Source organism: Schistocerca serialis, chromosome 5 (genome assembly GCF_023864345.2).
Source record: "Schistocerca serialis cubense isolate TAMUIC-IGC-003099 chromosome 5, iqSchSeri2.2, whole genome shotgun sequence".
Classification (NCBI taxonomy): domain Eukaryota; kingdom Metazoa; phylum Arthropoda; class Insecta; order Orthoptera; family Acrididae; genus Schistocerca; species Schistocerca serialis.
The window spans coordinates 758,547,397-758,563,461 of record NC_064642.1 but is presented as its reverse complement, the minus strand read 5'-3'; the positions used below and the strand labels follow the sequence as shown (position 1 = coordinate 758,563,461).

Below are 16,065 nucleotides of genomic sequence, written 5' to 3'. Positions count from 1 at the left end.
TGTTCTATTTCATCTCCCTACAAAGTATTACAACAAAGTAATCTGTATGAGTTTACAGATTGTGACTGTGACTCACTATTATTATATTCATAGGATATTATGCTTTTTCATTTCATGACATGCAAAATTTAACATTTTTGAACTTTTAAACCACACTGCCAATCACTGCACCACTTTGAAATCTTATCAAGTTCTGATTGAATATTTGTACATGCTTTGTTCAGACTGTACTTCGTTGCAGCTAATTGTGTCACCTGTGAAAAGTCTGATGTTACTTTTACTATTGTCTGCAAGATCATTAATATACAAAATGTACAGCAAGGGATCCAACACACTTCACTGGGCTTCACTCAAAGTTAATTCTACATCTATCAATACTGCATACCTCTACCACGAAATCCTCAATCCAACAACATATTTCAGATGATACCCCATATAATGATACATGTAGATGTGGTACTGCTTCAAATACTTTTTGGAAATAGAAAAATACTGGATCTACCTGGCTGCCTTGATCTGTGGCCTTCAGGATGTCATACGGTAAAAGCACAAGTAGGGTCTCACATAATTATGTTGAAATCCATGGTGGTTGGCATGGACGAGGTCAATGTGTTAGAAATACCTCATGAGGTTTGAGCTCAGAATATGCTCCAAGATTCTACAGAAATAGGATGTTTTCATCCAACTACTAGTCTCTCTCTCTCTCTCTCTCTCTCTCTCTCTCTCTCTCTCTCTCTCTCTCTCTCAGGATGTATGGTAGCTTATTGTTAATGGAGGCACTAACTCAGCTGTGAAGTGGATATAGAATCTGACAGGGATTCCTTTGGGCTCTGGGGCTTTGTTCAATGTTAATGATTTCAGCTCTTTCTCAATGTCATTAACACTAATATCTATTTCACGTATCTTTTCAGTGGTATGAGAATTAAGTATGGGTAATGCTCCTGGGTTTTCCTTTGTAAAGGATCATTTGAAACCAGAGTTAAGCATTTCTGATTTAACTTTGCTACTCTCAAATTCAGTTCCAGTCTCGTCCATGAGTGACTGGACACTAACTTTGGTGCCATTAACACCCTTTACAAAATCTGTCCCAAACATAATCAGATTGGCACATAAACCAACATGTTGACAATACCAAAACTTTTTAGAATAGGAGATTTTGAATATTTTAGTACGACAATGAGTCATCCACTCTGCAAAAGACTGGGTGTTTTCAAGTTGTTGTTTAACTGAAGTTACTGCTCAGTGTCTATAATGCTTGTAAAATTTGTGCTTTTGAGTTCCACTTCAGCTGTTTGTTACTTTCATGAAACCTTTATGGAACATCCATCAGCTGGTATTACCGTAAATAATTAGGCTACAGAACAAATTATCCAATATTGTTTGTTGGGTGCTTGGTCAATTATGGCAGTGGACTCCACTGTAACTGAAGAACTATTTTACATAGCTATAACATTATCTTTAAAAGAAGGATGACGAGAAGAAGAAAATTAATGAATATTTGTAAATAAAAGGAAGTATAATGTACACACTCTAATCCAAAGTGGTATGCAACACATTCTTATTTACTGGCTACATGTTTGACAGCAAAATTCATTTATAACTGATGCTGCTGCAAAATGTACATAATTTCTGTAAAGTAACAGTCACAAGGTGAATTGGTACAACAGTATGCATGACTCTCAAGTGGTAGGCAATATAGTCATAAGGCCTCCAATGTCTAGACCGGTTATTTTACCCATGCACAGAAATACAGTAAGTTAAATAAATAAATAAATCTACATGCCATGGGAATGAATACTGGTTCATCCCTACAGTACTGGCCCTTACACTTTGGATGCGGATAGGCCATATTTTTCACGTAATTACTACGCAATTTTTATTACGCTATAATTAGTTTAACAGCGATGCATTATACTGTTATTTTAAGGTGAGCGTGTATCATTGTCTCAGAACCCCGCCCCTTTTCCAGTAACGTCATCGCACCGAAAACGTGGTACGGAATCTGCTATCGAAAATACTCGCGCATATCGAGATGAACAACAGCGTAATGCTGCGGTGCATCCTTGTAACGCATGCAACAGAGTTAGCAATGCAGCGCTTCCACCGGCTTTTCAACCCAAAATGCAACGTGATTGGCATGATACACGTCGGTGCTTTACCAGGTACAGTGCAGATAAGTGAGTTTGGTCCCATCCACGTGGCTTATCACAATACATAATTGCAACGTTTAAAAACGAAAGCAAACTCACCTGTTTGTTAGGAGATGACACCTTTCTTTAATGGTACCCACGTGGTTCGTTGACTTGTCACGCCTGCCATGTTCTCGACGCATCTGCACTGTGGAGCCCTCTAACACATCGTACATGAAGTTGGTTGTATTGATTTAACACAACAGAGTAGTAGTAGTGTTTGCAAGTTAAAGAAATCCTACGGCCAACGGAAAGTTAATTATCTGTATCGTAACGTAAAGGTTGCCGAGATAAGTTACTACTTAAATAAAATAACTATTTTCGGGAAGAGAAACATCAAAGTTGAAAGAATTATCCGCGAGTACCAAAAACTGTATCGAATAATCAGTTGAATTGACCTGCTGTAACATTTAGTTGTTTGCAACTGCGAAAAGATAAATATTTCATTTAAGAGCGGAAATATCACTCGTGATCACGGATATTACTGGCACTAACTGGTTGGCATATAATGCAGATAACAGCACCGTAAATAAAAAAAAAAAAAAATTGTGGCTGGCACACACCCATGTCGGTATATGAAGAGAAAAAAAAGCTCGACTTGGACACAAGTCAGCTGTGGCATTTCAGAAATGATTGTGGCATTCGCTGTAACTTGTGGATGGCTGGACAATGTTTTGAACACTGCTTTTACCACAGTACGAGTTCATTACCTTAACACTAAGCGCCCCCCCCCCCCCCCCCCCCCCCCGTTCCCTACATAATGTGCACATACTTTACGTGTATAATTTACACCATGAATAAATAACATCGTAGGCGCACTGAAACGTTGTGCAAATCAAGATGTTATCCCAACAGTCCATTCACAATATATTTGCTCTCTTCCTTTATACCTGATGTTTTCCAAATGGAAGGCCTGAAAAAGAGGTTTAGAAATTCTGCAACAACATAGAATGTTACATCTCAGATTTGTGGCACAGGATTGACAGCTGGAGAGTCCCGTTACAAAGGAAAATCAGATGCAATTATGGGTGTGTTTGATTGTATATGTGTTGTTTTTTGTTTTGCATATCTATTAGAGTAGTTGGCTATACTGTTTGCATTTAACTATTTGTCCATAGACCATTTGGTACAATAATATACGGTACTGTATGTCAGAAACATACAGTACCATAAAGTATTAGTATAAAACATTAAAAAAATAGGATGGGTTAGGATAGGGCAGGAAATTCGCCTTGGCCTAAGCAAAGGAACCATCCCAGCATTTACCGCAGTGACAAGGGGAAACAATGGAAAACCCAAGTCAGGATGGTCGGATAGGGAGTAGACATTCAGGTTCTGTTGCTAGAGAGGGCTTCAAAATACCCCACAAAATGCCCCTTGTAGGTCAGGACACAAAGATACTAACGTTTCTTGAGCTACAAGCAGTTAATTCAGGCGGTCCAGATAGTGTAGGCCTGGCACAAAAACAGTACACCAACACTTGTGGAAGAACTGAAATATAAAATAGCAAAACAAAAGCCAAAGTATGAACTCGTTTTTGAACTGGTGCTTTACAAAGGAAAATCAAGAAAAGTAGTTGTTACTTGAAAGTCATGCCAGTACAAAGATCAGTGACATAGGAATAGGTGCTAGTGGTGTTTAAAACCACCTTAAATCTCTAAAATTCACAAGCCCTTGTACTGTCCTGGTTACAGGTGATGACATGTCTGTTCTGAGAGCTGATAACTGTTTCCAGTAAGTCACACTGCTATGTGTAGGCCCAAATCACCCATGTACTTAAGCTCTTTGGATGATGATGGACAGGCCCTGGCTCTCAGACATTGCAGTTACGAGTGCCAAATCTGTGTATCTGCTTCAGCTGTTGGTCTCAAAATTCTTCACAGTTTTCCTTCTTGGTCTATTATCACAACCTATCATAGTATAGCTGAGGGCATGCCATGTTTGAGATGATGTCACTCTACTCAAATCCTTTGGGTATTTTGTCAATATTATCCAGGATGTCTCATGTTGTACTCTAGTGCAGGCTCTTGTTGACATCTGGTCTTCAGAGCTGATTCAATTTTTGCTAGCCAGCATAAACTACATAAGCATAATGCATACCTCTCCACACTGTGTGTTTTGGCATTCCTTCTACACTGCAAGCTCATTTGAAGAGTTGTTTTCTCCTAATTCAGTGCCAGTAGGTAGCTAAGGGCATGACCTATCAAAAACTGTCTCAGTCCTTGTGAAGGGTTCATTTGCTTCATACTGCATATCCAGTCTGTTTTATCTTACACAGGAAGCTGTGCTTCCATCTGACTGAGCATCACTCTACCTCTTTTACCACAGTATGACAATGCAGTTCCAACTTTGCCGTGATATCTATCATCCCTATCATTTTCATGGAACTGATAGTTTTCTTCTCTCTTTACTCAAGACCACCACTTTCATTTGTATCTATAGCTCTATGGGCATATTTGAAATATTGCCTGCAATGTGTCAGCTGGTGCAGTACCAAAACCTTGATCAACTTGAGCAAAGAAGGAGGCAGGAAAGTTGGAGTTTGCGAAGTCCTATCAACAATGAGTTCATTAGAGACAGATCGTGAGCTTGGATTAGGAAAGGATATCAGCCTGTCCTTTCAAAGAAATCATGACAGCATTTACATTAAGCAATTTAGGAAAATTAAACAATTTTCCTCCCAACTGTGAACCCAATTTGCTGACCACTGCACTGCCTCACTTGGTATTGTCAGCTAGAAAAGCACTTTGGTTTACACTCTGTTAACCACTCATGTTGATACTGTCAGCCATTATCTCATTTTAGATGGCACCTAAATTTTCAATTACCTTGGCTAATTATTATCCATTAATTTATGCCTTGTTTATTTCACAATTCCTAAGAGAGTATGAAAATTTGTAGAGACTTATAGGTATCTGGAGACTATCTTTTTATGGGCCTGATGTTTAGTTTCATGAGCAGTTAATAGGTTTCCTATTACTAACATACGATGCCCATATTCGAACTGCTGTCAGTGTCCATAAAGTAGCTGTAGCAACAATGATTACAAAAGTACAAAGGGAAACTAAAACAAATAGAAGGCTTTATATGTTCAGTAAATGAGATAAGGGTCCAATAGTGTTGTTTCTCAATAAGGAAGTCAAAACATTTAGTTCTGGAGGCAAGTGTGTAGAAGAACTGTGACTCGGGTTGAAAAGAATAGTTGACCAAGCATAGATATGTATCTAGTAGAACAGTTCATTATGGAAGGAATGCTCCAATATATACGATTACTGTAAAGAAACAGACTACTGCATAATAGGTGCAAAGCAAAGCATAGAGCCAAAGATAGACAGATGCTGATGAATTGCATTTACCTGTCAGGAGGGTATTGCGTGAAGCACAATATTATTGAAAAGTCTCTTACAAAACTGAAAGAAAGACTGGTCTTATATAAAGGCTGTCAGTGGTATCAAAGTTAATGCCAGGACACTAATGGACAAGACAGGAACTGAAATTGAGGGTAGCAAAGCAAAAGCAGAAATGCTGAATTCTGTTTCAAATGTTCCTTTACATAGGAAAACCTAGGAGTATTGCCTCAATTTAATTCTTACACCACTGCAAAGATGAGTGATAAATAGATATTAGTGTCAATGGTGCTGAGAAACAAGTGAAATTACTAAATTCATCAATTCTCCAAGTCTCGGTGGAATTATTACAAGATTCTACACCAATTTTTCCACTGAGTGACCCTTCTTTTAACTGTAGTCTATCTTGGATCCCTCAAACACAAAACTGAGCCCAGTAGTTGAAAGAAAGCAAAGGCCACATCTGTGTATGAGAAGGGCAACATAAGTGATCCACAAAGCTACCATCCAATATCCTTGACAACCATCTGTTATATAATCCTAGAAAATATTCTCAGCTCAGACAGAATGACCTTCTCAATGCCAGCCAGAATGGATTCTGAAAACATCGATTGTGTGAAACTCAACTTGCACTTTCCTCACATGGAATCCTTGTACCATGAACCAAGGCAGTCAGATAGGTGCAGTATTTCTTAATTTCCATAAAGCATTTAACTCACACATCTGTACCACTCCTAAGCTTATTACAAAAAATATGATCATGTGATGTATCAAGCAAAATTAGTGACTGGATTGAGGATTACTTGGTAGGGAGGATGCAACGTGTTATCTTTGATGGAGGGTCACTGACAGATGTATTAGTAACTCCACATGTGCCCCATGGAACTGCGCAGGAGAGCTTCTGTAAAGTTTGGAAGGTAGGAGATGAGATACTGGCAGAAGCAAAGCCGTGAGTCGTACTTGGGTAGCTCAGATGGTAGAGCACTTGCCCGCGAAAGGCAAAGGTCCCAAGTTCGAGTCTCGGTTGGGCACACAGTTTTAATCTGCCAGGAAGTTTGTATTGATGTTGTTCATGTTGTATATCAGTGTCCTTGCAGACAAAATTAATATAAGCTCAGACTGTTGATACATTGTACAATTATCTGCAATGAATACTGTGCTGAAGAAAAGCAATACAAATGTTCATTTGTGTCTTGATACTATTTCAGAGTGGTGCAAAGATTTCCACCTTGCTTTAAATGGCTCAAAATGTAAAACTGTGCATTTCATAAAATGGAAAAAGAAATGCAATATCGTATGACCGCAATATTGATGAGTCGCAACTGGAAATAGTCAGCTCATACAAATACCTGGGTGTAACAGTTCATGGGACAATTACATAGGCTCAGTCACAGGAAAAGCAGATGACAGACTTTGGTTCATTAGTAGAATATTATGCAATCCAATCTTTCTACAAAGGAGATTGCTTACAAATCACTCATGTGATCCACTCTGGAATATTGCTCATGTGTGTGGGACCCTTAGCAAATAGGAAACAGGGTATATTGAATATATACAGAGAAGTGGAGCACAAAGGGCCACAGTGTTGTTTAATGCATGGGAGAGTGTCACAGAGATTCTGCAGAAACTGAACCGACAGAATCTTGAAGCAGACACAAACTATCCTGACAAAGGCTGCTTACAAGGCTTCGAGCAGCTCTAAATGATGAACCAAGAATTATTCTACAACCTGGTACATATTGCTCCCATGGGGATCATGAGGACAAGATTACACTAATTACACAGAATTTTTTAAACAATAATTCTTCCTGCACTCAGCATATGAATGGAACGAGAAGCACTCTTAGAAACTGTTACAATGGGAAATGCCCTCTCCCATGCACTTCTCCATGGTTTGCAGAGTATAATGTAGATGTGCTTATAGGTAGTCATATTGGACAAAACGTGCAATTTAATTCATTGCTACCATGATACAGTTCTTAGTGCCACCTTCTGGATTACTTCTCGAATTTCCATTTGTAATTATCATGTCCTCAGTACATGCCACTAGTTCTGTGAATACATCATTATCCAACAGTTTTCTTAACACGCTGACTGCCATGAGACTGATGGCGGCCACAGCTGAGCCTTATGCCTGGTGCCTCGTTCCTTCTGATGGCCACAGCAGAGCCTTATGCCGTGGCTTGGTGGTGAAGTGTCCATTAATGTGTTCGTGGTGGTCAACATGTTAAGACTGGGTCAAGCACAAACCGCACATTGTTAAGCCACATATGGCCCTCTGTGAGAAAACTTTTGAAATTCTTTTTGTTAACACTTCCGAGATGGATCCCTTGTTTCACTCTAATACTGGTTATGGCCAATGCTTGAGTGACACATGGGCTCCATCTCAAAACGATTCAAGTCTATCCCGACACAACAGCAACTGCTCTCCCCATGGCAATAGTTTTTGAGATAGATGTGTACCACTCAAGGTCCACAGTTAGTGAAAAATGCTGACCACCAGATGGAGTTGAATTCTACAACAATATTTATCACTGGCGCTGCAAAATATTTTCATGAAGCACATGTTTCACAAGCTTTATAATCTCTTTCATGGCATCTTTGCACCACTGAAGCCATATTGCTGAAGGTTCATTGATGAAATAATGTTTTACCCAGCAGCATACTATGTAATTGCCCCTACAACCATTTTTTGAGGGTGTCTAGAAGGCAAACTTGCCTAACATTTGTCATTACTCTTTCGTGAGATGCCAGTTTTGAACATTCTGGTTCTCTGGCCTGAGCTAGACATGTGTTACAGTGTTGACACAAATACGGACATACACGCACATCAAAGGCAAGGAGAATTTCAGCAAGGATGCTGCCAGATCAAGGTGGCTTATTCCTTTCATTTGCATGATTAATTTCCCCACCCCTTCTTAGGAATATGGACAAAGTACGTCTCTACTGCACTCCCGAAACATCTTTTTCCTTTATTGGGTCAGATATAGTAATTGTTTATCAACGGTGAATTTTTGTCAGAGGATCAGAGAGTTCTGCCTAACCTAAAAAAACACCCTTGTTCATTCCAAAGTTACTCTACAACCCAAGAAACAATGGCTGGTGTATGGGACGGCATTAAAAATCCCCATCCTATAGTGCATATGAAGGAACTATAGCTCATCACTGTACAGATGAAGTCTCCGGCTTAGACTTCCTAGATGACATGGTAAACAGTGTGCAAATGACTACAACCTGTGCTCTCAAATGGTAGAGGGATGGCTTCTTTCACCTGGTGACTGATTCCTTCCAGAATGCCTTATGACACATTTGTTTTGCTGCTTTTGGTTGCATTGTGTCTCCAAGAGAAGCCACCTCATGCCTAACACTTGAACTGCCTACAACCAACAGCGCCTTCTTTTCTTTCCGCTCTGTGGATGCCTGGACATCAACAGAGGAGAGACTGTTGCTCAAGCAGGAGAGGGCAGGTTGCTGACCTAAGTTTCATTGTTATGGGTCTAGTCTTTTAGGTATTTGCCACATACATCCATCTGCATGAAACAGTTCCAGATTCAGGCACAACCAACTGCTTACCACCAGGTGACCACCTGGTGCTGGAATGTGGTTCTATGCAGATCATATCAGCTCCATGAGATGATTGCAACAACAGGAAATTTACCTGCCACCCTTCCACTGGTGCAATTTATACCAGTGGTAGTGATATGAAGCCTGTTGACTGCATTTCCAGACTGATGATGTGTTTTTTCAAATGGAATATTTTCTGAACAGTCAAAATGCAATATTCTAAAACCAAGGCCTCTGTTATGTCATCAGTTGTTGGGAAAAATTTGTTACATTGAGGGGGTGAATATGTAGAGCACGACTAACACCCTCACCAGATTTCATGGTCACAGCTTGATTTTTTTTGTGATAATTTAAACTTTATGGATACCCCTTATACAGGGCGTGTAAAAATAAAGTTTCAAGACTGATTTTTTCCTGAGTAGCAGTGCATGTGCAGACCAGTCTCACCACCTGCACCAGATGTCAGGGGTGTTGGCTAAGTGAGCCAAGCATCAGCATTTACCGGCGAAATGCTGGAGGGAAAACATTGTGAGTGCAGGGAGTGTCTGTTTCAAAACACTGCAAGAAATTGGAGCATCCAAAATGCAGTGCCTCTTGGAGCAGCGAAGTTCGATCAAATTTTGTGTGAAACTGAACAAGACAGGTACGGAAACATTCAAAGTGATTCAAGAGGCCTATAAAGAATATGCCATGTCACATGCCATGGTTTTCGTGTAGCACAAGAGGTTCAAAGATAGATGTGAAGGCTTGGAGGACGATGAATGCTCCGGAAGACCTTTAATGAGCAGAACTGACGAAAATCTGGCCAATGTGCATCAAGTTTTAAACAGTGACCCACATCTCAGCATCAGAATGATTGCAGATGAAGTGGGTTTGAAGATCACTGGGCACTCAACCATGATAATGTGACCGTTCACACCTGCTTCGCCATCACTAAAGTTTTGACCCTGTTCAGTGGGTAGTGCTGCTGCAGCCACCCTATACCCTTGACCTTGCCCCCAGTGACTTCTGTTTGTTCCCCCAGATGAAGAGAGACCTGAAAGGGAAGCAGTTTGACAGCATCACTGCAGTCCAGAAGGCTTCAAAGAGGGTTTTTAACAGCATTCCAGTTAAGGAGTTCCAGGGAACTTACCAGCAGTGGAAATCTCGTTGGCAGCGGTGTGTGGATTCTTAAAGCACCTATTTTGAAGAATTATAGTCCGACGTATAAAAGTACTCAATAAATTTTGTGTTCTGACACCAGTCTTGAAACTTTATTTACACACTCTGCACTTACTTCCATATAGGAGCATGTAAAAACTAAACTAAGTACAATGCATACAGTTTGTTCTGAAATTGCTGCAAGTGGTGCTTCTGGTAACTAGTGCTGATGCCACACAGTGTGGTGAACTACTCCCACGGATATTAAAAAGGAAACTGGCTAGCCCGTATGAGGCAAATGAAAACTCGTGTATCAGCATTTCAAACAATGGAAAATCCAGCATGAAATGTAGCAATATTATGAAAAGAAGAGTTGCTGCTCACCATAAAACAGAGATGCTGAGTTGCAGATAGGCACAACAAAAAAACAGTCAGAAAGTGATTTTTGGCTAGCAAGGCCTTCGTCGAAAATAGACAACATGCACATACACTTTCACACAAACGCAACCCACACACATGATTATAGTCTCTGGCTGTTGAGTTTGGCCTCAACAGCCAGAGACTGTGGTCACGTGATGCGAGTTGCTTTTGCGTGTGTGTGTTTTTTCGACAAAGGCTTTGTTGGCCAAAAGATCACTTTCTGACAGTCTTTTTGTTGTGCCTATCTGCGACCCAAAATCTGCTGCGCTGCATGTTCAGTAGCAACTATCCTTTTTATATTATAATATCATCATTTCAATTATTTTGTCATAGAACTTAAGGAAAACGTGAAATGAGAAATCATGTTTTGGGGAGATGAAATGTAAGACATAATTCATGACTAACAATGATAATATTATGGTGGTCTATTACCAGTCACACAGTCTCATTATCTACATAAGTTATCTTTCCATAATTTTAGGCATTTTCTAAATAACTTAGGTTCACTGTGTATAATGTGTTACCATTGGTGTTATTCATAGGATACTATATTTTGTGAAAACATATGTATTACAAGTAGTTTCTCCTTGTGCACACAGGAATGATTTGTACTTGAGGAAGACACTATTCTTATACTAATTGTAGTTTTTAAAATCATATTGTATTACTTTGTTTCAGGAACACCAAATTACAGGGGGTCTGTTTCAGAGATTACTGAAAATGCTTGTAAAGATGCAGAAATATATAAGAAGTGTGAAGTTGTAAGTGTTGCTGTGATTATATTATTGACATGTTTACATGAACTTAAGGTCCAAATAAAAACAATAAAACTTTTCCTTACAAATCATGTATAGGATGGTGTATTGATTGAAAATATGCATGATGTTCCATATGTTCAACCAAGAGATATGGAACCAGAAACAGTTTCTTTACTGTCATGTATCAGCATGCAGATTAGAAATATTCTGCCACCAACCATACAGTGTGGAGTACAGGTAAATCAAATTGTAAATTAGCTAACTCAAATTGTAAACAATTCAGTTCAAGTAGAAAACAAAAAAAATTCTGATTAATAACCTGCAGAAAAGACAGTTACTGATCTGATTTTTATTTGTATATATTCTTTTGAAGAACATTATGAATAATTCAAGTATAACAGTGGGCATCATGAAGGAGGAAAGAGGGTGCCATACTCAACACCAGTATAACTTTTGATTATTCAGAGGTTCCTCATAAAGAACTGCTGGCTTTATGCATATCCTTATCTTTGTGTTTGGAAATTGATGCAGCAAGGTAAATTAAGTTATACAACTAACTAACACCATCAACTAGACAAAACACTTTTTAGCAATGTTTCATGTACTTATTATTAATATAGAACAAGATTATGAGTTATAAGCCCATTTTCTAGTATATAACTGATCCTAAAGATGAGAACCAAGTGAAGATAAACGTGTCATAAAAGTTATCTCTGTTGAGAATTTTGACACAATTCTATATGGATTTAAAAAATTCATTAGGACAGTATTTACAATACTGTGACTGAACATACAATGGAGCAGAGCTATGCACAGAAATGGATTTTTTAAGTTGATTAATTCATTTATTTATTTTTGTTACATGAATGAAGGCACCAAGGTTCTTCTTCTGTGAAGGTGTTACAGTATTGTCTAAAAGGGATGAATAACTGATCTGCATTTGTTCATTCAGTAATGAATTAAAGAAGCCAGGTTCATAATTTGCCAAACATTGCATAAATGAAAACCACAAATACATAATAGATATAGACTTCCTACACATAGATGAAAGGATGCAAAGCTTCCTCAGTTAGTGTACACACAACTATTTTTTAATTTCTAACTGAGGAAGCTTTGCACCCTTTTGCTCTTATGTGAGGACATCTATATCTATTATGTATTTGTGGTTTTATTTATGCAATGCTTGGCAAAGTATGAGCCTGGCTTCTTTAATCTCCAATTTCTATGGTGTTCTATAAGCCTAGTGCAGATTTAACACCCAGTCTGTCCGATGTAGAAACACTGACACTCTTGCCAGATGATCTAATAAATCCCACTTTTCATTATGTCTGGCTGTTTGTCTATAGAACTGAAGAGACATCTACCTACTGTAAGTAGGATATAGAAAACAACAGAAATCCTTTGCTTTTAAAATTTTGGTTATCCTAGTCACAGTTTTACCTGCAAAAGGCAAACTACACCATTTCCTTTTCAGTCTAGGCTGTTTACTGGAGACAGTAGGGATCTAATTTACTTCTTGGTTTTTTATGAAGAATTTTGTCACTAATGTTGAAATCAAATTCATTATTTGTAGCTATTGTTTTCAATGTATTGAGATTCTGGTCATTCTTGGTACATGGCGATAGAAAGGAGACAGTCAATTATGTGATGGAATGCTGCATGTATGTAGGCTGTAGGATGTTGAGAGGAAGCTTGGATTAATGAGTCACTACAGGAATCTTTCCAGTAAATTTTAAATTTATGATTGTTATTTTCTGATGTCTAGGAAATTAATGCTGGAACCCCCTTACTCCATACTGATCTTTATGCTACTATACCATTGATTCATATTTTCCTTGCAATTGTCTAGTAGAACGTTTCCACATACAGAGAATACAGTTGACATATGTTCCAGTACACAACATGTTTTGCCAATGGTTTGCTCTTAAAAAATCAGTCTCTCACTTGTCCACGAACATTTGTGCTACCAGAGGGGATGAGGGTGAACCTGTTGCCAGGCTATCTACTTGCTTATAATAGCTCCCTTGAAAGCAGAAAAAAAACTGTACTAATAATGCTCAGCTGTTCTCCTGGATTAATGTTGTGTAAATACAATGATTATGACCCCAATATTATACAACGTAATTGGACAGATAAAAAATCTATTCACCATGCGGTGGCAGGAGAACACGTATACAAAGATATTAAAGTTTGCAAGCTTTCAGAGTCAGTGGCTCCTTCTTCTGGAAGAAAGATTGAAGGGAAAGGAGGAGGAGTGAAGGAAAAGGACTGGTTAGGTTTAGGAAAAGGGGTTGAGACTGGAAAAGTCACCCAGAACAAATGGGATGAGAAGGAAAGACTAATTGTTGGGGACTGCTGAAGATGAGATTTAAAAACTTGAGAGCTTAAAGATGGAAGATAGGGTAATATGCAAGACAGGGATTACTGCTAAAACATTGCACTCCGGTTAATAGGAGCATAAAGCTTAGTGGGCTGTATGTCATAGAAATGGAAGGGGGGTGACAAAAAGGCGGGTCAGTAAATGAAAGAGATAGAAAACAAAAAAGGAATGAAGAAAGGAATAGTTACCGTGAAGAAATGTTGAGACTGAAGAAATTAACGTAAATTAAGGCCAGGTGGGTGGCAAGAACCAAGGACATGTTATAGTGCCAGTTCCTATGTGTGGAATTCTGAGAAACTGGTGTCTGGGGAAAGAATCCAGATAGCACATGTGGTGAAACAGGGACCGAGATCATGATTATTGTGTCGTAGAGTGTGCTCTGCAGGGGCATTGTGTGTAGCCAGTATACAATCTCTGCCTGTGTCCATTCATCCTAACTGATAACTTGATGATTGCCATGCCAATGTAAAAAGCCAAACAGTTTTTACATAACAGCCGGTACCGAGAAATAAGGTGAATCCAATCAGGTGGTGTCAATCCAATCATTTACCAGTTTCTCCACATTTGGACAAGTGAGCATAGCATTTTAACAATTGCATTGCAGCTGACCATTGCCATGAATTCTTGCCTAATCTATCAACAACAATGGCATGTTGGAGTGCACACAACAAGCAGATCACTTTGTCAGTAGATGTGTGATCCTTGTGCTACCCTGGTGTAGTCAAGACAACAGTGTGAAAACTTCTGCTGGTTACTTCCAGAATGTAAGTGGTAAGTTGCAATATTATTGCTTGCATATGAACATCCTAAGTGATACAGTTTTGTTTTTTTGTTCATTGCTAATACTGCTTAGTCACTAAACAGGCCTAATTACAAAACTGCATTTTTTGTAGGGTGAATCCAATCATCCGAGTATACCAAAAGGTTGTGGGATGAACACAGAAATCTAACTACAGACCATAATTTCTTCTAAATGTGGTGAAGGCTATTAAATCAGGAAAATTAAGCATCCAGAAAGCTTCAGAAGCAATACGCGGTTCCATATACCACATTAAATGACAAGCTCAATGAAAGCTACAAATACAAAATAGGCGGCCAACCAGCACTAACCAATAGTGAGGAAAAAAACCGATTGGAGGATTTTTGTGTTGTACAAAATGGGGGTTTCCTTCGAGGAATAGTGATATATAGACATATCTCAATCAAGCAGGGAGGATTGAAAAAAGATTTCGTGACAATCGACCTGGGCATGAGTGGGTAAAATCTTTTCTGAAAAGAAATAAAGATCTAACAGTTAGATTGTGTGAAACTGTGAAGAGGGCAAAGGCAGCAGTTACCTGAGAAACAATGACTACATATTTTAAAAACCTTGAAATGACCTTGAATGGTGTTCCTCCCTTCAACATTATAAACTATGACGAGACAGCCTTTCGTGATGATCCTGGACAAGTGAAAGTAATAGTGAAGTGAGGCACAAGACCTCCTGAAAGTATAGTGGATAGTTTTAAGTCAAGTATCAGTGTGATGATAGCAGCAGCTGCCAATGGCTCAGTCCTCCCACCATTCGTAGTTTATTGGGCAAAACACCTCTATGATGCTGGGACTGAAGGGTGCATAACTGGTGCAGGTTATAATAGGAACCAAAGTGGTTGGTTTGACCTAACAATGTTTCAATCATGGTTTGTTGGAATTGTCTTGCCTTATGCCCGGCAATTAGAGGGACCTGAAGTGATTAAAGGTGACAATCTCTTGAGTCATCTGTCATATAACATTATTAAACTGTGCCAGGAACAGAACATTAAATTTGTGCTTCTACCACCTAATTCTACTCATTTATGTCAGCCAGTTGATGTGGCCTTTTTTAGACCTTTAAAACTTGCTTGGAGAAATGTACTAGGTGATTGGAAAAGGAAGAATAGAGGAGTTGTTGCAGGACATAGGTGAGGTAAATTTATATTTGAAAGGATAGTTGATAGTGACATTAAGTAAATACTTTTCACATTGATTATGACATACAATAATTAAAAATTAATATTTGTTTGTCAAATTTCATGAATGCAAGTGTTTTTATAGCAAAAATCTCAAGTTTAATGTGCTTAATGAAAGGCAAAGGTCCCGAGTTCGTGTCTTGGTCCGGCACACAGTTTTAATCTACCAGGAAGTTTCATATCAGCGCACACTCCACTGCAGAGTGAAAATCTCATTCTGGAAATAACTGCAATTATAAACTAAAAATAATGTAATACTCGAATATATTATTATCAAGG

The 16,065-nt window shown here is 38.7% G+C and overlaps 1 protein-coding gene across 3 annotated transcripts in view; it reads left to right on the top strand.

Moving 5' to 3' along the window:
* The first annotated feature begins 2,009 nt into the window (after positions 1–2,009).
* LOC126480938 (uncharacterized protein F13E9.13, mitochondrial) overlaps positions 2,010–16,065 on the top strand; it is a 52,139-nt gene continuing 38,083 nt past the window's right edge. For 2 of the 3 annotated variants that reach the window (XR_007587481.1, XM_050104354.1), the window contains exons 1-3: positions 2,010–2,162; positions 11,339–11,421; positions 11,515–11,655. Coding sequence is in view for 2 of the 3 variants with exons in the window: in XM_050104354.1 (XP_049960311.1) it covers positions 2,033–2,162; positions 11,339–11,421; positions 11,515–11,655 (354 nt within the window). In the remaining variant the exon portion in view is untranslated. Of the gene's footprint in view, positions 2,163–3,028; positions 3,218–11,338; positions 11,422–11,514; positions 11,656–16,065 lie in introns of those variants that run through there. The other variant, XM_050104355.1, reaches the window with a different exon arrangement.